The sequence below is a fragment of the Chiloscyllium punctatum genome, chromosome 12, assembly GCF_047496795.1.
Source record: "Chiloscyllium punctatum isolate Juve2018m chromosome 12, sChiPun1.3, whole genome shotgun sequence".
NCBI lineage: Eukaryota > Metazoa > Chordata > Chondrichthyes > Orectolobiformes > Hemiscylliidae > Chiloscyllium > Chiloscyllium punctatum.
In genome coordinates this window covers 94,111,384-94,133,997 of record NC_092750.1, presented here as the reverse complement: position 1 = coordinate 94,133,997, position 22,614 = coordinate 94,111,384, and the positions used below count along the sequence as shown (strand labels likewise).

The following is a 22,614-nucleotide window of genomic DNA, read 5'->3' as shown; positions in this document are numbered from 1 at the left end:
GTGGCAATGCATATCGATAGAGTGGTCAAGGCGGCATACGGCATGCTTTTCTTCATCGGATGGGGTATTAAGTACAAGAGTTGGCAGGTCTTGTTACAGTTGTATAGGACTTTGGTTCGGCCTCATTTGAAATACTGTGTATAGTTCTGGTCGCCACATTACCAAAAGGATGTGAATGCTTTGGAGAGGGTGCAGAGGAGTTTCACCAGAATGTTGCCTGTTATGGAGGGTGCTAGCTATGAAGAGAGATTGGCTGGATTAGGATTATTTTCATGAGAAAGATGGAGGTTGAGTGAGGACCTGATTGAGGTTTACAAAATCATGAGAGGTATAGACAGGGTGGATAGCAAGGAGCTTTTTCTCAGACTGGGGGACTCGATTACTAGGGATCACGAGTAGGTGAGAAGGGCAAAGTTTAAGGGAGATACGCATGGAAAGTTCTTTACGACGAGGGTGGTGGGTGCCTGGAACACGTTGCCAGCGGAGGTGGTAGAGACAGGCACGATAGCATCATTTAAGATGTATCTAGACATACGTGAATGGGCAAGGAGCAGAGCGATACAGATCCTCAGAAAATAGGTGACAGGTTTAGATAGAGGATCTGGATCGGCACAAGCTTGGAGGACTGAAGGGCCTGTTTCTGTGTTGTAATTTTCTTTGTTCTTGTTCTTTGTAACCTCCCTGACTTTATAATCTGGGCCATGACTGATAAAGGTAAGAGTCCCTTCTGCTTCTGAACTGTCCTATTAATTTGTCTGCCACTTTAAGGCATCTGTGGACACCATCCTAAGAACCCTCTGTTCCTCGAAGCTTCCTAGTGTCCTGCCATCTTCTGTAAACTTCACCTCATCCAGAAATACCAACTTGTTCCAAGTCCCATTCACCCATCAGTGCAGTGCTCACTGGTGTATAGCAGCTTCCAGTTAACCACTGCCCTTATTTTAAAATTCTCATCCTTGTTTTCAAATCCCTTTCTACTTCTGAGATATATGTGTTCCTCCATTCCAGCTTTTGAGCATTTCTGATTTCAATATCTCCACCATTGGTAGCCGTGCCTATATCTGCTGAGGTCCTAAACTGTGAATTCCCTCTGTAAATCTTTGCATCTGTCTCTCCTCACTTGAAAGTTCTTTAAAACCTATTTGACCAAGCTTTTGGTCAGTAGTCCTAAAATTCCCTCTCGTAGCCCTTGAATTTAGGTGGGACACTGTATAGGAGCTATGGAAATGCAGTGTTATTGTTAAAGATGCCAAGCTGCTCCGTGCTTTTAATGGTGGCATGAAGCAGCCGTGGCTTTTTTGAAAATGGCTTTTGTTATCCAGAGACAAGCCACTGGTGGTGAGCAAGAAATGGAACTGACCATTTCCTCCTCGTGGAATTTTGTGAGGCAGCAAGAGTATTCCCACTCCTTTCTGAGAAAAGTAGTGGAAAAGTGAACCGTCACTTCTGTGGAGCAGAGCTTGCGTGTACTATCACCATCTGTCAGGAAATTGAGTACAAAATGTATCTTGGCATTCCTGATTTCCCAGTCTGTCTCCTTAATCTATATGTACATTAACAGAGGTCAAACCTGAGGCATTATTTGAAGCTGGTTTTCTGCTTTAATGACTGTTGACAATTTTGTTTAATCTGCAGGTTACTCCAGTGTGGAGTCAGGTTCCCCAGACAATGTGGTGACCTCATTGGAGGATCCCAATGAGAGGAAGCAGACAGAGGGACGTTCAGGGGCTATTACAGGTACCTGACATCTGATGGAGCCTCACATTCCACCCCCAGCTCCCTGCATTCTGATTTCAATTCAATCTTCACCTAGTCATGTTTTTACTGTGCTCATTTATAATGATAACTAATGTCTCTGCTTGTTGTGAGGGACTGACCATTAACTTCAGACTGCAGTACATTTAGACCCAGAATATATCCTGAGTGTGGAGATTAAATCTCCAATTTCATTATAAAACACCATAGAGTTTTAGTCCCTTCATATAAGGGAAGATAAACTGACACTGGTCGCAGTCCAGAAAAGGTTCCACTAGGTTAACATAGGGGAATGGATGTACTGTTTTATGGGAAGAATCACAGAATCATAGAAATGCTATAATGTGGAAAGAGGCATTCAGCCCATCAAGTCTGCACTGACCTTTCAAAGAGTATCCCATCCAGACATGGCTCCTGACCCTAACCCCATAACTAAACATTTACCATGCTAATCCAATTATCCCTGGCTACTCATTATCCCTCATTCCAGAAAATAGTCTAATTGTACTGTCTCTGATGAAAGTGATGTAAGATAAAGAAACTGAAACTCAGCTGGCCTTACTAATATCCTGTAAAATATGGAAAGGCTTGAATCAATGAGACCATAAGACATAGGAGCAGAGCGAGTTTTGAGAAGGTAGATGATAGATTGGATCTAACTAGATGTGTTTGTTGATAGAGTTCCAGTTGGGATGCCATACTTCTAGGAATTCTCATGCGTATCTCTGTTTGGCTTGTCCTAGGATGGATGTGTTGTTCCAGTCGAAGTGGTATGTAAGGACACTAGTGAGAGAGGGTCATGTCGTTTTGTGGCTAGTTGATGTTCATGTATCCTGGTGGCTAGTCTGCCTGTTTGTCCAATGTAGTGTTTGTTACAGTTCTTGCACGGTATTTTGTAAATGACATTAGTTTTGCTCGTTGTCTGTATAAGGTCTTTCAAGTTCATTAGCTGCTGTTTTAATGTGTTGGTGGGTTTGTGGGCTACCATGATGCCAAGGGGTCTGAGTAGTCTGGGAGTGATTTCTGAGATGTCTTTGATGGAGGGGAGAGTGGCTAGGGTTTCTGGATGTGTTTCGTCTGCTTGTTTGGGTTTGTTGCTGAAAAATCAGTGGACTGTGTTAATTGGATATCCATTTTTTCTGAATGCATGGTATAGGTGATTTTCCTGTGCTCTGCATAGTTCCTCTGTGCTGCAGTGTGTGTTGGCTCGTTGAAATAATGTTCTGATGCAGCTTCTTTTGTGGATGTTGGGATGATTGCTTCTGTAGTTCAATATTTGGTCTGTATGTTGTTTTCCTGTAGATGCTGGTTTCAAGTTCCCCACTGGCTGTTCGCTCTGCTGTGACATCTAGGAATGGCAGTTTGTTGTTGGCTTCCTCCTGTTAGGTGAATTTTATGCCCGTAAGGGTATTATTGATGGTCTTGAAGGTTTCCTCTAATTTGTTTTGTTTAGTTTTGACAAAGGTGTCATCCATGTAGCGGACCCAAACTTTACTGGTAGCAATCTAATAAACCTTTTCTGGACTGCCTCCAATACATTTCCTTTGGAAAAGGGACAGAAATGGTCACTGCATTCCAGCTGTGGTATCTCAAGTGCCTTGTACAGTTTTTAGTAAGACAGGTTTTATTTTCCATTCCCTTTGCAGTAAAGATCAACATTCTATTTGCTTTCATAATAACCTGGAGTGCCATAAGGATCGGTGCTGGGTCCTCTACTTTTTTGTCATTTTTATAAATGATTTGGATGTGAGCATAAGAGGTATGGTTAGTAAGTTTGCAGATGACACCAAAATTGGAGGTGTGGTGGACAGCGAAGAGGGTTACCTCAGATTACAACAGGATCTGGACCAGATGGGACAATGGGCTGAGAAGTGGCAGATGGAGTTTAATTCCAATAAATGCAAGGTGCTGCATTTTGGGAAAGCAAATCTTAGCAGGACTTATACACTTAATGGTAAGGTCCTAGGAAGTGTTGCTGAACAAAGAGACCTTGGAGTGCAGGTTCATAGCTCCTTGAAAGTGGAGTTGCAGGTAGATAGGATAATGAAGGAGGCGTTTGGTATGCTTTCCTTTATTGGTCAGAGTATTGAGTACAGGAGTTGGGAGGTCATGTTGCAGCTGTACAGGACATTGGTTAGGCCATTGTTGGAATATTGCGTGCAATTCTGGTCTCCTTCCTATTGGAAAGATGTTGTGAAACTTGAAAGGGTTCGGAAAAGATTTACAAGGATGTTGCCAGGGTTGGAGGATTGAGAGGCTGAACAGGCTGGGGCTGTTTTCCCTGGAGCGTCGGAGGCTGAGGGTGACCTTTCAAAGGTTTCTAAAATCATGAGGGGCATGGATAGGATAAATAGACAAAGTCTTTTCCCTGGGGTGGGGGAGTCCAGAACTAGAGAGCATAGGTTTAGGGTGAGAGGGGAAAGATATAAAAGAGACCTAAGAGGCAACTTTTCACTTAGAGTGAAAAGGGTGGTGGAGGCTGGTACAATTGCAACATTTAAAAGGCATTTGGATGGGTATATGAATAGGAAGGGTTTGGAGGGGTATGGGTCAGGTGCTGGCAAGTGGGACTAGATTGGGTTGGAATATCTGGTCGACATGGACGGGTTGGACCGAAGGGTCTGTTTCCATGCTGTACATCTCTATGACTCAATAACTTGTATGCTAGTGATTCATGAATGAGACTCCCAAATACTTGTGTGGTGTAGCTTTTTGCAGGGAGGCAACATACCATCCTGGAATATTATTTATGGTCACAGAAACTATTCCCCTTACAATTTAATCCCCTCTAACTATTGCATTCCCACACTTTCTCTTCAACATTGGCAACAGAGCCAATGATGATGCAATGAATTTGGCTGTCTCTACTTTCCTCAAGAGACTATACACCACATACAGTATCCAAAATGTTTTTCAGTGCTGTTACTCTGCCTGGTGGTCACCCATTTCCTTTTTGGCTGTGGAATGTTTGCTTTTGATGCAACTACCTCTCTTATACGTATTATACATGATACTCTGAACTTCACAGTATTCCCAAGCGCTCAAACTCCAAGACCCTGGTTACCAGGAACCTCATATCCTGTGCGCTGTCTGTATGCCTCTGCTGTCTGTCAATGTACAGTTGACTGCTTACTTTTCCACTTAACCTTTTATGTCAGCATACCCAGATACACTCCATCCCTCATCTAGGTCATTAATATAGATTATAAATAGCTGACTTCTGAATACTGATTATTGCAGTACCACACTAGTTATAGCCTGACAATCTAACCATGTCCCATTCTTTATTTTTGTCTTTTAAGCAAGTCTAAATCTATATTAATATATTACCTTAAATTATGTTTCACACTATTACTACAATCATGGAATCCTGTAAGGCATCAGGTATGTACTGACCCTTCGAAGAGCATCAATGAGTATGACTAGTCCATCCTGCATAACCCTGGATACAACAGGACAAATTGTATGCCCAATCCATCTAACCTGCACATCTTTAGACCATGGGAAGAAATGCGAGCCTCCGGAGCAAGTCCACGTAGACCCTGGGTGAACGTGTAAACTCCAAACAGTCACTCATCCAAGGCTTGAATCGAACCTGGTTCCCTGCACTGTGAGGCAACAGTGCTACCAGTCTGTGTAGTTTATATGAGGAATAACAACTCCTAATATTATGTATAACCCTTATTATGTGTGCCTCTAATGTCCTTATTCACTATTCTACAATACACCTATTGTTCAACAGTCTATAAACAACTCAATCAATTTTTTTTAACATTTGCTACTTATTAATGAATTCCCCACTATCAACATCCTACGGGTACTATTGACCAGAAATGCAACTGAATTTGTCACCTAAACATGGTCGTTGCAAAAGCAAGTCAGAGGCTAGAAATATTGTGGTGAGTAACTCACCTCCTAATTCCCCAAAGCCTGGCTATCATCTACAAGGTATAAGACCGGAGGATGATGAAATATTCCCCACTTGTCTGGATGGGTGCAGCGTCAACAACATTCAAGAAAATTCACACCATCCGGGACAAAGCAGTTCACTTGATTGGCACCACATCCATAACCGCTCAATCCCTCCACTACTGACGCTCTGCACTATTGACAGGTTGCACTGCAGAAAATCACCAAAGATCCTTAGACAGCACCTTTCAAATCCACCACCATTTCCAACTAAAAAGTCAAGGTCAAGGTCAGCAGATTTGTGGTAACAACACCAAGTTCCCTTCCAAGGCATTCACCATCCTGACTTGGAAATATATTCCTTCACTATCACTGGGTCAAAATTCTGGAATTCCCTCCCTAAGAACATTGTGGGTCAACCTACAGCTTGTGAGTTGCAGCGGTTCGAGAAGGTAGCTCACCACCGCCTTCCCAAGGTCAATTAGGACAGGCAATAAAATGGCTAGCCAGTGACGTCCATGTCCCACGAGCGAGTAAAAAAATGGTGCCACTTATCATTCTGACTTGGAAGTATATCACTGTTCCTTCAGGTCACTTGTTCAAAATCCTGAAATTTTCCTCTTAACGCAAAGTGTGACTATCTACAGCTTTTGGCTGCAGCTGTTCAAGAAGGCAGCAGCTTGAGAGCAACTAGGGAAGGACAATAAATGCTGACATCCCAATAAATCAAAGCTAAGATGGAATATAATGTGGGGGAATGTGAGGTTATGCACTTTGGCAAGAAGAGGAGCTGAATATTATTTAAATGGTGAAGGACTGCAGAAAACTACATGACAGAGGGGTTTGGGAATCCTCATGTATGAATCACAAAAATCTAGCATCCAGTGAGTAATAGAACATCCAAGTTGAATGTGGATCTTTATTTAAAATAGAATTGACTTTAAAGGTAGGGAAGTTTTGCTAAACTTATTCAAACGCCTAGTTAGATTATAGTTGGAGTATTGTGAACAGTCTATGGAAAGATATAGTGACATGAAGTCAGTCCAAAGATGATTCATGAGGCTGATACAAGGTATGGATGGACCCTCTTCTGAGAAGAGGTTGAAAGATTGGCCATGTACTCATTGGAATTTAAAAGAATGAGAGGAGACCTTATTTAAATATATAAGATTCTTGGAGGATTTGATAAGGCTTAGTGGTTAGCACTGCTGCCTCAGCACCAAGGACCTGGGTTCAATTCCAGCCTCAGGTCTGTGTGGAGTTTGCATGTTCTCCCTGCGACTGTATTAGTTTTCTCCGGGTGCTCAGGTTTCCTTCCACAGTCTAAAGCTGTACTGCTTGGATGGCTTAGCTGTGCTAAATTGCCCATAGCGTCCATGGATGTGTAGATTGTGTGGATTATAGGGACAGAGTAGTGGGGTGAGTCTGGGTGGGATGCTTTACAGAGAGTCAGAAGGTTTGGTTGGGTCGAATGGCCAGTTTCCACACTGTAAGGATTCTATAATAGGTTGTTTCCCCTTTTCAATAGATTTTATTGTCGCGTGTACTCAAGTACAGGAGCACAGTGAAAAGTGTACAGTGTTGCCATAGAAGGTGCTACCTTAGGTGCCAAGGTACGAAAAACATAGGTACAGAGTAGTAAAAGAAACGGAGTTAAAAATTTAAGCATTCGAGTCATAGAGTCCTATAGAGACAGGCCCTTTGACTCCAACTGGTCCATGCTGACCAAAATGTCCAACTACCCTAACCCCATTTCTCTGCACTTGGTCCATATCCTTCTAAACCTTTCCTATCCATGTATTTGTCCTAATGCCTTTCAAATGTTGTTAATGTACCCACCTCAAAACACTTCTGCTGGTAGCTCATTTCATATGCATATCACCCTATGTGTAAAAAAACAGTTGCCCTTCAGGTTCCCTTTTATTCTTTCCCTTCCAACTTCAAACTGATGCCCTCTTGTCCTTGATTCCCCAATCCTGGGAAAAAGACTGTGTGCACTCACCCTGTCTGTGCCTCTCGTGGACTTATACACTTTTATAAGCTCCTCCCTCAGTCTCGTACACTCTAAAGAAAACGTCCCAGCTTGTCCAGCCTCCCCCTATAACTCGGGTCCTTGCATCTAGGCAATATCCTTGTAAATTCCTGCTGCATTCTTTCCAATTTAATGACACTCCTATAGCAAGGTGACCAAAACTGAACACAATACTCCAAGTGCAGTCTCACGAATGTCCTGCATAACTGCAACATAACTTACCAAATTCTATACTCAGTGCCCTGACTGATGAAGGCCAGTGTGCCAAAAGCTTTCTTCACTGCCCTGTCTGCCTGTGATATGGAGGTACTGGTGGACTGGGGTGCAGAAAGTTATAAATCACACAACACTAGGTTATAGTGCAACACGTTTATTTGGAAGCACTAGCTTTTGGAGCACTGGTACCTGATGAAGGAGCTGCGCTCTGAAAGCTAGTGCTTACTCTGTCTATCCGTGACTCTACTTATAGAGAACTGTGCACCTGAACTCCAAGTTCCACTACACTCCTAAAGGCCCTCCCATTCACCATGAAACCTACCTTGATTTGACTTTGCAAAACGCAAGACTTATCTATATTAAACTCCTTTTGCCATTTCACAGCCCACCATCCCAGCTGTTTAAAGTCCTGTCGTAATTTCTGATAACCTTCCTCACTGTCCACGATACAGCTTTATTTTAATGTCATCTGCAACCTTACTAATAATGCCTTGTACATTCTCATTCAAGCACTGAAATAGATAACAAACTGTAATGGGCCCAGCATAGACCCCTAAGGCACTCCACTAGTCACAGGCCTACAGTCTAACAAACATCCCTCCACTATTACCCTCTGCTTCTGACCATCAAGCCAATTTTGTATCCAATTTGCCAGCTAGCCCTGGATTCCAAGCGATCCAGCCTTCCAGAGCATGTGGAATCCTATCAAAGTCCTTACCCAAATCCACATAGACTACATCTACTGCCTTGCCCTTGTCAACCTTCCTAGTCACTTCATCAAAGAACTCTAAAAAATATTTGTGAGACATGATTTCCCACTCAAAACCATGCTGACCACTCCTAATCAAACCCTGCCTTTCTGAATGCATGTATATTTTATATCTCAATTTCGTCTCTAGCCTCTTTCAGTGTTCTTGGATATACCTGGTCAGGACCAGGAGATTTATCTATCTTTATACATTCTGTTAAATCCAACTTGACTGTGATATGGACTGTCCCCAAGATATCACCACTAACGTCCCCAAGTTGCAAAGTCTTTCTCCATCATAATCAGAGAAGAAGTATTCATTGAACCTGCAGTTCTACACATACTTGTCGAGCCTGTGGTACTGGAAAAGCACAGCAGGTCAGGCAGCATCCGAGGAGTAGGAGAGTTGACGTTTTGGGCAAAAGCCCTTTCATCAGGAATATGATGAAGGGTTTTTGCCAGAAACATAGACTCTTCTGCTCCTCGGATGCTACCTGACCTGCTGTGCTTTTCCGACACCACATTCTCGACTCTAATCTCCAGCATCTGCTGTCCTCATTTTCTCCTAGTTCTGCACATATATGTCCACTTTGGTCCTTGAAAGAAACTATTCTCTTTCCAGTTATTATTTTTCCTTAAATATACTTAAAGTACCTTTTTTGGATTCACCGTACTCTTCTCAGCCAAGGCTATCCCGTGGCCTCTTTTCACCCATCAGATTTCCTTCTTCAGTGAACTCCTGCATTCCATGTGTACCCCCAGGGATTTCTTTAGATTAGATTAGATTAGACTTACAGTGTGGAAACAGGCCCTTCGGCCCAACAAGTCCACACCGACCCGCCGAAGCGCAGCCCACCCATTCCCCTACATTTACCCCTTACCTAACACTACGGGCAATTTAGCATGGCCAATTCACCTGACCTGCACATCTTTGGACTGTGGGAGGAAACCGGAGCACCCGGAGGAAACCCACGCAGACACGGGGAGGATGTGCAAACTCCACACAGTCAGTCGCCTGAGGCGGGAACTGAACCCGGGTCTCTGACGCTGTGATGCAGCAGTGCTAACCACTGTGCCACCGTGCCGCCCACGGTGATCCTAGTTTCCTATACCTGAGCCACACCTTTTTTTCTGGTCAAGGCCTCAATACATCTTGTCATCCAGGGTTCCCTATTCCTGCCAACTTTGCCTTTCACCCTCACAGACCTTGAACTCTAGTTCTCTCATTTATGAAAGCTTCCCACCTGCGAGAGGTTCCTTTGCCTGCAAGCAATCTACTCCAAACAACCCCAGCAACCTTCTGTCTAATTTCATTGAAATTTGCCTTGCACCAATTTAGAACTTGAATCTGTGGACAAATCCTCTCCATCCCCATAACTATTTTAAAATTGATAGAACTATAGTCACTCGTCCCAAAGTGCCCCACCAACATTCACCTCCATCATCTGTCCTGCCCTTTTTCCCAAGAGTAGGTCGAATTTTGCCCCTTCCAGAGTATGACCCTCTATATATTAATTGAGGAAACCTTCCTGAATACAGTTAACAAATTCATTCCCATCTAAGCTTTTAATTCTCTGGCAGTCCCAGTCAATGTTAGGAAAATGAAAATCCCCTACTATTTATCCTGCAAGTCTCCCCAGTCTCCCCACTTATTTGGTCCTCTAATTTCCATTGACTATTTGGGGCGTTTAGAACAACCCCAATAATGTGATCATCCCTTTTGTATTTCTTAGCTCCACCCATAGAGCTTCCCTGGATGATCCTTCAGTTATTTCATCTCTGATTGCTGCTGTGATACTCACCTTAATCAAAAATGCAACATCCCCTCCCCTCCTTCCACCACCTCTGTCCCACCTAAAGGACCTGTACTCTGGTACATTCAGCTGCCAGTCCTGTCTCTCCCTTAGCATTAGTTTCTGTAATGGCTATAATATCCCAGTCCCAAAAACGTATCCAGACCCTGAGTTCATTGGCCTTACCTGTTAGCCTTCTTGCATTGAAATAAATGCAATTTAATCCAACAGGCATTCCTTACTCCCTGTCTTGTTCCAGAGCTGAAAATGTGTTGCTGGAAAAGAGCAGCAGGTCAGGCAGCATCCAAGGAGCAGGAGAATCGACGTTTCGGGCATGAGCCCTTCTCCATTCCTGAAGAAGGGCTCCTGCTCCTTGGATGCTGCCTGACCTGCTGCGCTTTTCCAGCAACACATTTTCAGCTCTGATCTCCAGCATCTGCAGTCCTCACTTTCTCCCTGTCTTATTCTAACCTGACTTGTCTGGATGTAGGTTTGCTCACTGAGCTGGAAGGTTCATTTTCAGTTTCTTTGGGTTGGTGACGTCATTTCCTGTTCTTTCTCTCAGGGGGTGGTAAATCGGGTCCACCCTGGATTTACCGCCCCCGAGAAAAAGAACAGCAGATGACATCACCACAAGAAATGACATCACCAACCCAAACATATAAATAGAAAGCAGGAATCATCAGCAATGCTTTGTTGGGAAGTTCACTGAAGATGTTACCTAGTATGGTGATGAAACTTCTGAAAATGAACCTTCCAGCTCAGCGAGCAAACCTACCTCCAGAACCTCAACTTGAGCTGCAATCTTCTCAAAACTCACTGACCTGTCTCTTCAATTTACTATTTCTGATTACTGTATCTCTTTGGAACATCACACTTGCCTCTCTGTTGTGGATCGCAACCACTTGCCAGTTTAAACCCTCCCTTGCAGCACATCTATCTCTCTCGCCAAGATATTGGACCCCCCTCCAGTTCAAGTGCAACCCTGCCCCAGAAAAGATCCCAATGATCCAATTATGCCTGCACCAATTCTTTAGCCACACGTTCATCTGCTATATCCTCCTGTTCTTACTCTCACAAGCACGTGGTACTGCAAGTAATCTGGAGATTATTACCGAGGTCTTAGTTTGTAACATTTTTCCGAGCCAATATCACTCTGCAGGACCTCATCCTTATTTCTACTAATGTTATTTATGCTAATGTGCTCAATGACTTCTGGCTGCTCACCTTACCCCTTGAGAATGTTCTGCAGCTACTCTGAAATATCCTGGACTCTGGCACCTTGGAGGCAACACACCATCCTGGATTCCCGATTGCAGCCGCGGAATAGAACAGAGGGCATAGAACAGTACAGAACAGCCTACGATGTTGTGCCGAGCATTTGCCATAATTTAAGATCAACCTAACTCTCACACCCCTCAATTTACTGTGGTCCATGTGCTTGTCCAGCAGTCAATTAAATGTCCCTTATGTATCTGACTCTAATACCTCTGCTGGCAGTGCACCGTACATTCAGCACGCTCTGTGCAAAGAATCTACCTCTGATATCTCCCCATACTTTCTTCCAGTGACCTTAAAATAATTGCCCCTCATGACAGCCATTTCTGCCCTTGGGAAAAGTCTCTGACCACCTACTCTATCTATGCCTCTCATTACCTTGTACACATCTATCAAGTCACCTCTCTTTTCTTCTCTCCAGTGTGAAATGCCCTAACTCACTCAATCTCTTTTCATAAGGTATGCCCTCCAATCTAGGCAGCATCCTGGTAAAACTCCTCTGCTCCCTCTCTAAAGCATTTACATCCTTCCTATACTGAGGTGACCACAACTGAACACAATATTCCAAGTGTGGTCTAAGCAAGGTTTTATAGACCTGTAGCAAAACCTCACGGCTCTTAAACTCAATCCCCCGTTAATGAAAGTCAAAACGCCCTACACCACTGAACAACCCTATCAACTTGAGTCAGAGTGTGGGGCTGGAAAAGCACAGCCGGTCTGGCAGGATCCGAGGAGCAGGAGAATCGATGTTTCGAGCATAAGCCCTTCATCAACTTGGATGGCAACTTTGAGGGATCTATGTCCACAAGATCACACTTTTTCTCCACATTGCCAAGAATCCTGTCTTTAACCCTGTATTCAGCATTCAAGTTTGACCTTCCAAAGCGAATCACTTCACATTTATCCAGATTGAGCTCCATCTGCTACTTCTCAGCTTAGCTCGACATCCTGTCAATGTCTTGTAGCCTGCAACAGCCCTCGACACTATCAACAACACCACCAACCTTCATGTACTAACCCACCCTTCCACTTCCTCATCCAAGTCATTTATAAAAACTACAAAGAGCAGAGGCCCAAGAATAGATCCCTGCGGGCACCGCTCACTGTCTTCTTTTGGCCAGCCAAGTCTGTATCCAGTCACACCTCCTAACTTTATGAATGAGCCTACTGTGGGGAACCTGTGGGGAGCCTTCTTGAAATACATATACACCCCATCACTGCTCGACCTTTGTCAACTTGTCTCATCACGTTTTCAAAGAACTCAATAGGCTAGTGAGGCACGATCTGCCCCTCTCAAAACCATGCTGACTATCTTTAATCAAACTATATTTTTCCAAACAGTCATAAATTCTATCTCTCAGAATCCTTTCCTGGACCTTGCTTACCACAGATGTAAGACTGACTGGTCTGTAATTCCCAGGAATATCCCTATTCTCAACATTAATCTCCCTACAATCATCCAGTTCTACTCTCGTAGAGAGTGAGGATCTAAAGATTATCACCAGACGCACAGCAATCTCATTCCTCTTTTCCCGGAGTAACCTTGGATATATCCATGGGGACTTATCTATCTTGATGCTTCCCAGAATTTCCAGCACATCCACTTTCTTAATATCGATCTGTTCAAGCTGATTAACCTGATTCACTGTGTTCTCACTATTAAGTGACTACTGAAGCAAACAACTCATTTAGGACCTCCCCTACCTCGTCAGACTCCAGACAGAAGTTCCCTCGCACTATCCCTGATGAGCTGTCTCCTCACTCTGATCATTCTCTTCTTCCTCACATACATGTAAAACATCTTTGGGTTTTCCCTAAACCTTCCCGGTAAGGCTTAATCATGCCCCCTCTTCACTCTCCTCAATCCATTTTTGAGTTCTTTCCTGGCTACCCAATAATCCTCTAAAGCTGTGCCAGATCCTTGCTGTCTCAACCTTAAGTAAGCTTCCTTCTTCCTCTTGACAAGAAGCTCTCCTTCCCTTGTCATCCAAGGCCCCTTCACTTTACTATTCCTAACCTGTCTTAGTGGGACAAATTTACCCAAAGCTTGCAACAAATGCTCTTTCTTCAATTAAACTATGAACATAAAGGAATAAGTTAAAAGTTCAACAGTCCTCCGCTTACTCCCTCTCCAGGAGACTTCAGCTGCCTGTTCTTGACCCTGCAGATATGGGGGAACATCGTTCACCGTTTACTTTTTCCATATTGGGCATTGCTACTACTAAAACTGCCATCTCTCCAATCTCTTACGGTGCCTCAGGAACATGCTTGGGCAGGACCCACTCATGCCAAGAGACTGGGCTGGGACGTCGCCACAGGGGAGGTGAAGAAACACCAAGAAATAAAGAAGGGGGGAAAAAAGTCAAATAAATGAGAAATAAACAGACGGAGCAGAAGAGCTCCAGTTGGAGTGTCCTAATCTGTCATCTTGGATTGCAGAAAGAAAATGGTGGGAGAGTCCACCACTAGAGGGCATAATCTCAGAATAAGACCCAATGAGCTGAATAGCCTATTTCTGTTCCTATGTTTTATGGTTTTCAAAGGCTAAAAGGTGTGATGATTAAGCAAGAAAAGAAACAAAAGAAGGGCCCAGAACTGGTCTGTAAAAATGAAACTTGGAAATGGTAAAAGGTATTATGCAAAGAAAAGGTGGGGAAGAGTTTATGGGTTTGAATTGTTGAGTTCTGAAGGCTGTAAGGTACTAACATTGGGCTTGACTGGATCAACGTAGCAAGTCAAGGGCAGAGATATCAACACGAGAGCAAAGTAGAGAGTTAAAACAACAGTTCACCAGAGGCTATGAGTCATTCTTGAGGACTGAGTGAAGCTGTGTCACAAAGAGATACTCAATCTACATATGGTGTTTTCAATGCAACATTGTCAGCTAAAAATATAGAAGACTAAATTATAAGTTCTAAGTAAATCACTGCTTCATTGAGAAGATCTGCTTGGTACTGAGGACAATAAGAAGAGGCAGAGGGACATGCGTCTCTGAAGTTTAAATGGAAACGTGCTATGGGAAGGGTCAGGGTGTTGAGAATCATTGAGAACCATGGAAAGAATGATGAAGTAGAAGGGGGAAGATATATTTAGTGGTGGAAGGAATTGCAGAAAATGATAGTTGCATGTCGAAGCTAGTAGTATGGAAGGTGAGAAAAGGGAAAACATGTTGTGGCTGTGACTGGGAGTAGAAGGGGTGAGAGCAAGCATGTTGGACATGTAGCAGATACAATCAAGGGCCTCATCAACCATGATGGATAAAACCCTTGATTGAGAAGCATAGACGATATATTAGAAACACAAATATGGAAGGTGGCTCGTTGGACCAGGTGAAAAGCAGACAGCGAAACTGAAAGAATGGAATGGAATCTCAACAAGAAACAGTGCCTGAGGACATGCAGTCAAAATCACTTTGAGAGTCTGAAATATTCGCACAGAGGCTGGGTGCGTTACCAAGTCACCCTTTATTTACTAGCTTAAAAATCGCACAACACCAGGTTATAGTCCACCAGGTTTATTTGGAAGCACGAGTGTTGCTCCCTCATCAGGTGGTTGTGAAGTATAAGATCATAAGACAATTTATTTACAAGTGCACAGTACACTGGCTGTGGCTAGCCAGCTCGGAGTCAGTCGCCTGAACTCAGGAAATGCTGATCTCTTGATTATATTTTTTTTCTTTCTAACTGTGGCAGTGCTTTTTCTTTCCAGCATCCATGTCATGTGCCTGCAGGTGTAGGCCACAGTGAAGAAACAATAAGTGCAGAAACCTTTATTCATATTCCATCACCAGGACGAAAAGAAACACCTGAATGGCCAGTGACAAGCTGTGCCCTTCTTGTCAAAGGACAATGCCTCTCCTGGTTACATTGGTCAGCCAAGGCTTTCCTGATGAAAGGCATTTGCCCGAAATGTCAATTTTCCTGCTTGTCGGATGCTGCCTGACCGGCTGTGCTTTCCAGCACCACACTCTCGACTCTGATCTCCAGCATCTGCAGTCCTCACTTTCTCCTCCTTTCCTGATTTGTCCAGATTAACGACCCCAATCAAGAACCTCGCAGTTGATGAGGTCAACCTGGTCTCACTAGAGAGTCCCTGAGTTTATAGTGGATATTAATAGCCTATTGCTAAAAATGGTGGCAAAGAAGTCAAGGAAGGGAAGCAGAGAGTCAGAGCTAGTCAGAGGTTCAGCTCACGAATGCCTGAAGCGTCCAGAAACCTATACCCTCTATGAGGTCATTTTTCAGCAAGAGAACCTGAACAAATGTAGAACATAGCACAGCATAATACAGGCCCTTTGGCCCTTGATGTTGTTCCAACCTTTTATCCTACTCTAAGATCAAACTAGCCTATCTACCCTTTATTTTACGATCATCCATGTACCTATCCAAGAGTCGCTTAAATGTCCCTAATGTATCTGACTCGACTAAAACTGCTGGCAGTGCATTCTACCCACCCACCACTCTCTGTGTAAAGAACTTACCTCTGACATCTCCCCTAAACCTTCCTCCAATCACCTTAGCATTATGCCCCCTTGGGATAGTCAGTTCTGCCTTGGGCAAAAATCTCTGGCTATCTACTCTTCCTATGCCTCTCATCATCTTGTACACCTCTATCAAGTCACCTCTCATCCTTCTTCGCTCCAATGAGAAAAGCCCTAGCTTCCTCAACCTTTCTTCCTAAGACATGCCCTCTAGTCCAGGAAGCATCCTGATAAACCGCCTCTGCACCCTCTCAAAAGCTCTCTCTAAAGCTTCCACATCCTTCCTATATTGAGGCGACCAGAACTGAACACAATATTCCCAAATGTGGTCCAGTCAGGGCTTGAAAGAGCTGCAGCATAACCTCGCTGCTCTGAAACTCAATACCACTACTAAAGAAAGCCAACACACCATACATCTTCCTAACAATCCTATCAACTTGTGGCATGGTGGCTCAGTGGTTAGCACTGCTGCTCACAGCACGAAGGACCTGGGTGCGATTCCAGCTGCAGGTGACTGTGTGGTGTTTGCACATTCTCCTTCTGTCTGTGTGGGTTTCCTCCCAGAGTCCAAAGATGTGCAAGTTAGGTGAATTGGCCACACTAAATTGCCCATGGTGTTCAGGGATATGTAGGTTTGGTGCATTAGTCAGGGGAAATGTAGATTAATAGGGCAAGGGAGTGGGTCTGGGTAGGTTATTTTTTGAGGAGTTGATGTGGACTTTTTGGGCTAAATGGCCTGTTTCCACACGGTAGGGATTCTGAGATTCTATTCTATGATGATTCTACTTAGGTAACAACTTTCTTCCTCCACACTGCCAAGAATCCTGCCTTTTAACCCTATAATCTGCATTCAAATCGGACTTTCTAAAATGAATGGCTTTACACTTTTCCAGGTTGAACTCCATACTCCATTTCTCAGCCCAGCCCTGCATTCTGTCAATATCGCGTTGCAACCTACAGCAGCCCTCCACACTATTCACAACTCTACCAACCTTCATGTCATCAGCAAACTTACTAACCCATACTTCCACTTCCTCATCCAAGTTATTTATAAAAATTATAAAGAGCAGAGGTGCATGTGAAATACCACTGACCACAGACCTCCAGGCTGAATGCTTTCCATCTACTACCACCTTCTATGGACCAGCCAATTCTGTATCCAGACAGCCAAATTTTCAGTATCTCATGCCTCCTTATTTTCTGAATGAGCCTGCCATGAAGAACCTTCTCAAACACCATGCTAAAATCTATATACACCACATCCACTGCTGTGCCTTCATCAATGTGTTTTGTCATATCCTCAAATAATCATAACTTCTGTCTCTCAGAATCCTATCCAATAACTTGCTCACCACCAACGAAAGACTGAATGGTCTGTAATTCTCAGGGCTATCCATAGTCCCTTCCTTAAACAAAGGAATAACATTTGCCACCCTCCAATCATCTTTTTTTTATTCATTCACAGGATGAGGGCGTCGCTAACTAGACCAGCATTTATTGCCCATCCCTAATTACCCAGAGGGCAGTTAAGAGTCAACCTTCCTTAAGGTTGGTGGGTCTGGAGTCACATATAGGCCAGACCAGGTAAGGATGGCAGATTCCTTCCCGAAAGGACATTAGTGAACCAGACAGGTTTTTCCAACAATTGATTATGGACTCAGTCATCACTAGACATTAGATTCACTCTGTCAATCTTAATGTCATCTGCAAAATTGTTAATCAGACCATCTATGTCTTCCTCCAGATCATTTATGTTTATCACAAAAAACAAAGGTCTAAGCACAGATCCCTGCGAAACACTGCTGGTCACAGTTCTCCATTTTGAAAAACTCCCTCCCGCTACTGCTCACTGTCTCTTGCTGCCCATTCAGCTCTCAATCCATCTAGCTACTACACCCTGGACCCCATGTGACTTCACTTTCTGCATCAGCTTACCATTGGGAACCTTATCAAACTGAAGTCCATGTATATAATATCTGTATCCTTCCCTCATCAATTAACTTTGTCACTTCCTCAAAGAGTTCTATTAAGTTGGTAACACATGAACTTCCCTTCACAAAACCATGTTGCCTATCACTGATAAGCCCATTTTCTTCCAAATGTAAATAGATCCTATCCCTCAGTATTTTCTCCAGCAGCTTCCATACCATTAACGTCAGGCTCACCAGTCTTTATTACCTGGATTATTCTTGTTACCCTTCTTAAACAAGGCAACATTATCAATTCTCCAGTCCTCCGGAACCTCCCCCATATACAAGGATGCTGCAAAGATATCTGTTAAAGCCCCAGCTATTTCCTCTCTTGTTTTCCTCTGTAACCTGGGAATAGATTCCATCCTGACCTGGGGACTTGTCCACTTTAACGCCTTTTAGAAAACCCAACACTTCCTCCCTCCTTATCCCGACTTTACATAGATTAGTCAAACATCTATTCCTAGCCTCAAAATTAGCTATGTCCCTTTCCTCAGTGAATACCAATGTAAAATATTCATTAAGAATCTCACTATTTTCTCTGACTCCATTGCTAACTTTCCTCCTTTGTCCTTGACCCTTTCTCCAGTTACCGTCTTGCTCCTTAGAAATGACTAAAAGGCTTTGGGATTTTCCTTAACCCCAATTGCTAAAGATATTTCATGACCCCTTTTAGTCCGCTTAATTCCTCATTTCAGATTGGTCCTACATTCCTGATATTCTTACAAAGCTTTGTCTGTTTTCAGTCACCTAGCCCTTATATATGCGTCCTTTTCCTCTTAGCTCGTCTCTAAATTTCACATGTCATCCATGATACCGTAATCTTTTTATTTCTATCCCTCATTTTCATAAGGATGTATCTGTCCTGTACTCTGATCAGTCTCTCTTTAAAAGTCTCCCACATATCAAATGTGGATTTCCCTTCAAACAGCTGCTCCCAATTCACATTCTCCAGCTTCCGACGAATTTTGCTATAGTTGGCCTTCCCTCAATTTAGCACTCTTCCTATAGGACTACTCTCGTCTTTGTCCATGAGCTTAGTAACCTTGGGTATATTCCATCTGACCCAGGGAACTTATCTGTCCTCATGTTTTCAAAGCAGAGTGGAAATTAGAAGAAGAATTGATCAGGGCAAGAGCAGGACACAGCATATATTACAGTCATCAACATATTAGAAAGGAAGTTGAGGGAAGGGGTCCAGAGTAGGACTGGAATGAACAATGCCACAATAGTTCTAAAAAGAAATCTGGCATGACAAGCACTATGTGGTTTTGCACGGCATTAACTTTTGTTTAGGGGAAGTGAGAATGAATTAAAGGAAAACTTGTTTACTGTGTGAATAAGCCCACCCAAGTGTAGTGGCACGCTCGTAGATGGCAACTAGAGAGCTGTCAGACCACCCGGTCGAGTTGGAGATGGAGAGCGAGCGAGAGAGAGAGATTTGATGTAAGGTAATTGTTTGAATGACAAAAAAATCAGAAGAATGCAGGTGAAAAGGGAATCATAGAACATAGAAAAGTATAGAACAGAACAGGCCCTTCGGCCCACAATGTTGTGCCGAGGATTAATCCTAATGTAAATTAAAAGAACCTAACCTACGCATCCCTCAATTCACCGCTGTCCATGTGCATTTCCAGCAGTTGCTTAGATGATCCTAATGACTCTGCTTCCACCGCCACTGCTGGCAATGCATTCGATGCATTCACAACTGTCTGCGTAAAGAACCTACCTCTGACGTCCCTTCTATACCCTTCTCCTAATATCTTAAAACTATGACCTCTCATGCCTGCCCTGGGGAAAAGTCTTTGGCTATTGACTCTATCTATGCCTCTCATTACCTGTACACATCGATCAGGTCACCTCCCTTCCTCTTCTCTCCAGAGAGAAAAGTCCAAACTTATTCAACCTCTCTTCATTAGGCAAGCCCTCCAGTTCAGGCAGCATCCTGGTAAACCTTCTTTACACCCTCTCCAAAGCCTCTCTATCTTTCCTATAGTAGGCGACCAGAACTGGACACAATATTCCAAGTGTGGTCTCACCAGGGACTTGTAGAGCTGTAGCAAAACTTCGTGGCTCTTAAATTCAATCCCCCTGTTAATGAAAGCCAAAACACCATATGCTTTCTTAACAACCCTATCCACTTGGGTGGCAACTTTGAGGGATCTATGTACTTGAACACCAAGATCCCTCTGTTCCTCCACACTGCCAAGAATCCTGTCTGTAATCCTATATTCAGCATTCGAGTTCGACCTTCCAAAATGTATCACTTCACATTTATCCAGGTCATTTCTCAGTCCAACGCTTTATCCTATGTCGCACTGCAACCTGCAATAGTCCTCGATACTATTGACGGCACCTCCAACCTTTGTGTCATCTGCAAATTTACTAACCTGCCCCTCAACCTCCTCATCCAAGTCATTTATAAAAACTACAAAGAGCAGAGGCCCAAGAACAGAACCCTGCGGGACACCACTCAACACTGACCTCCAGGCAGAATACTTTCCATCTACAACTACTCTCTGCCTTCTGTCAGCCAACCAATTCTGAATCCAGATAGCCAAATCTTGTATCCCATACCCTCCTGACTATGAATGAGCCTACCACGGGGAACCTTATCAAATGCCTTGCTGAAGTCCATATACACCACATCCACTGCTCAATCTTTGTCGACCAGTCTTGACACCTCCTCAAAGGACTCAATAAGATTTGTGAGGCATGACCTGCCCCTCACAAAGCCATGCTGACTGCCTTTAAATATGCTATGCTTTTCCAAATAATCATAAGTCCTAAGACTGACTGGTCTGTAATTGCCTGGGATTTTCCTATTACCCTTCTTGTAAAGAGGAACACCATTTGCCTCCTTCCAGTCCTCCTGTATGACTCCAGTGGAGAGTGAGGAAGCAAAGATCTTCGCCAGTGGCTTAGCAACCTCCTTTTTCACTTCCCGGAGCAACCTAGGATATATCTGGTCTGACCCTGAGGACTTATCAATCATAATGTTTGCCAGAATTTCCAGCACATCAATTTCATCAGTCTTGATCTGTTCAAGCCTGTATCTCAGCTCCTCAAAGTTCTCAGTCACAACAAGGTCCCTTTTCTTGGTGAAAACCGAAGCAAAAAACCCATTTAGGGCTTTCCGTATCTGCTCAGACTCCATACACATATTCCCTACGCTATCCCTAATTGGTCGTACCTTCTCTGATCATTCTCTTATTCCTCATGTATGAGTGAAATGCCTTTGGGTTCTCCCTAATCCTTCCTGCCAAGCTTTTTTCATGCCCCCTTCTGACTCTCCTCAGTCCATTTTTGAGCTTCTTTCTAGCAAGCATGTAATCCACCTTACGTAAACTTCCTTCTGACGAGAAGCTCCTCTGTTCTTGTCATCCAGGGCTCCTTAATCTTACCCCTTCTTACCTGTCTCAGAGGAACGAATTTGTGCATCACTCACAACAGCAGCTCCTTAAGTAGTCTGCACGTGTCTGCTGTGCCCTTTCTGTGGAACAATTGCTCCCAGTCTGTACTTCCCAAGTCCTGTCTCATAGTGTCATAATTTCCTTTTCCCCAGTTAAATATCTTCCCTTGGTAACTGCTCCTTTCCCTCTCCAAGGCTATGGTAAATGTGAGGCAGTTGTGGTCACTGTCACCATATTTTTCTCCCACTACGAGATTTGACATCTGTCCTGGCTCATTGCCCAGCACCAAATCCAAAATGGCCCTCATCGGTCTGTCTACATGTTGAGGAAGGAAACCCTCCTGAACACACCTGACAAAAACTGCTCCATCCAAACCATCTGCATTTAGGAGGTTCCAGTCGATATTGGGAAAGTTGAAATCACCCATAACAGCAACCCTGCTACATCTGACTTTTCCAAAATCTGCTGGTCTATGAGTTCTTCTATCTCCCTACTGCTATTGGGGATGAGTAGAAAACCTTTGTTTCATCATGTGAGAAACCTTCCAAATAGATTCACTACATCCTGTCACTGCCCCATCTACAACTGACCGGCTCTCAGATATGTAGCTCTGATTCCCACCCCTTTGCCAAATTAGTTTAAATCCTCCCGACCCACACAAGCAAATCTCCCACCAGGACATTTGTGCCCCTCCTGTTCAGGTGCAACCCGTCCTTCATGTACGGGTCCCCCTTCCGCAGAAGGTATCCCAATGGTCTAGGTAACTGAAGCCCTCCCTCCTGCACAGCCTTGCAGCCACATGTTAAGCTGCGTTCGCTGACTGTTCCTCACCTCACTATCTCGTGGCACCGGTAGCAAACCTGAGATTACTACTCTACTCGTCCTGCTCTTCAGCTTCCAACCTAACTCTCTGTAGTCACTTTTCAGATCCTCAATCCCTTTCCTGGCTATATCATTGGTGCCAATGTGTGCCACAATTTCTGGCTGCTCACCCTCCCCCTTCAGAATCCCGATCGGTGA

The 22,614-nt window shown here is 43.8% G+C and overlaps 1 protein-coding gene across 6 annotated transcripts in view; it reads left to right on the top strand.

Annotated features, from left to right (window-relative positions):
• The window catches only part of LOC140483959 (nuclear receptor subfamily 2 group C member 2-like), a 223,988-nt gene that overhangs the window by 149,247 nt on the left and 52,127 nt on the right, over positions 1–22,614 (top strand). For 5 of the 6 annotated variants that reach the window (XM_072582824.1, XM_072582825.1, XM_072582826.1 and 2 more), the window contains one exon: positions 1,636–1,737. In XM_072582824.1, coding sequence (XP_072438925.1) covers positions 1,636–1,737 — 102 coding nt within the window. Of the gene's footprint in view, positions 1–1,635; positions 1,738–15,439; positions 15,562–22,614 lie in introns of those variants that run through there. The other variant, XM_072582830.1, reaches the window with a different exon arrangement.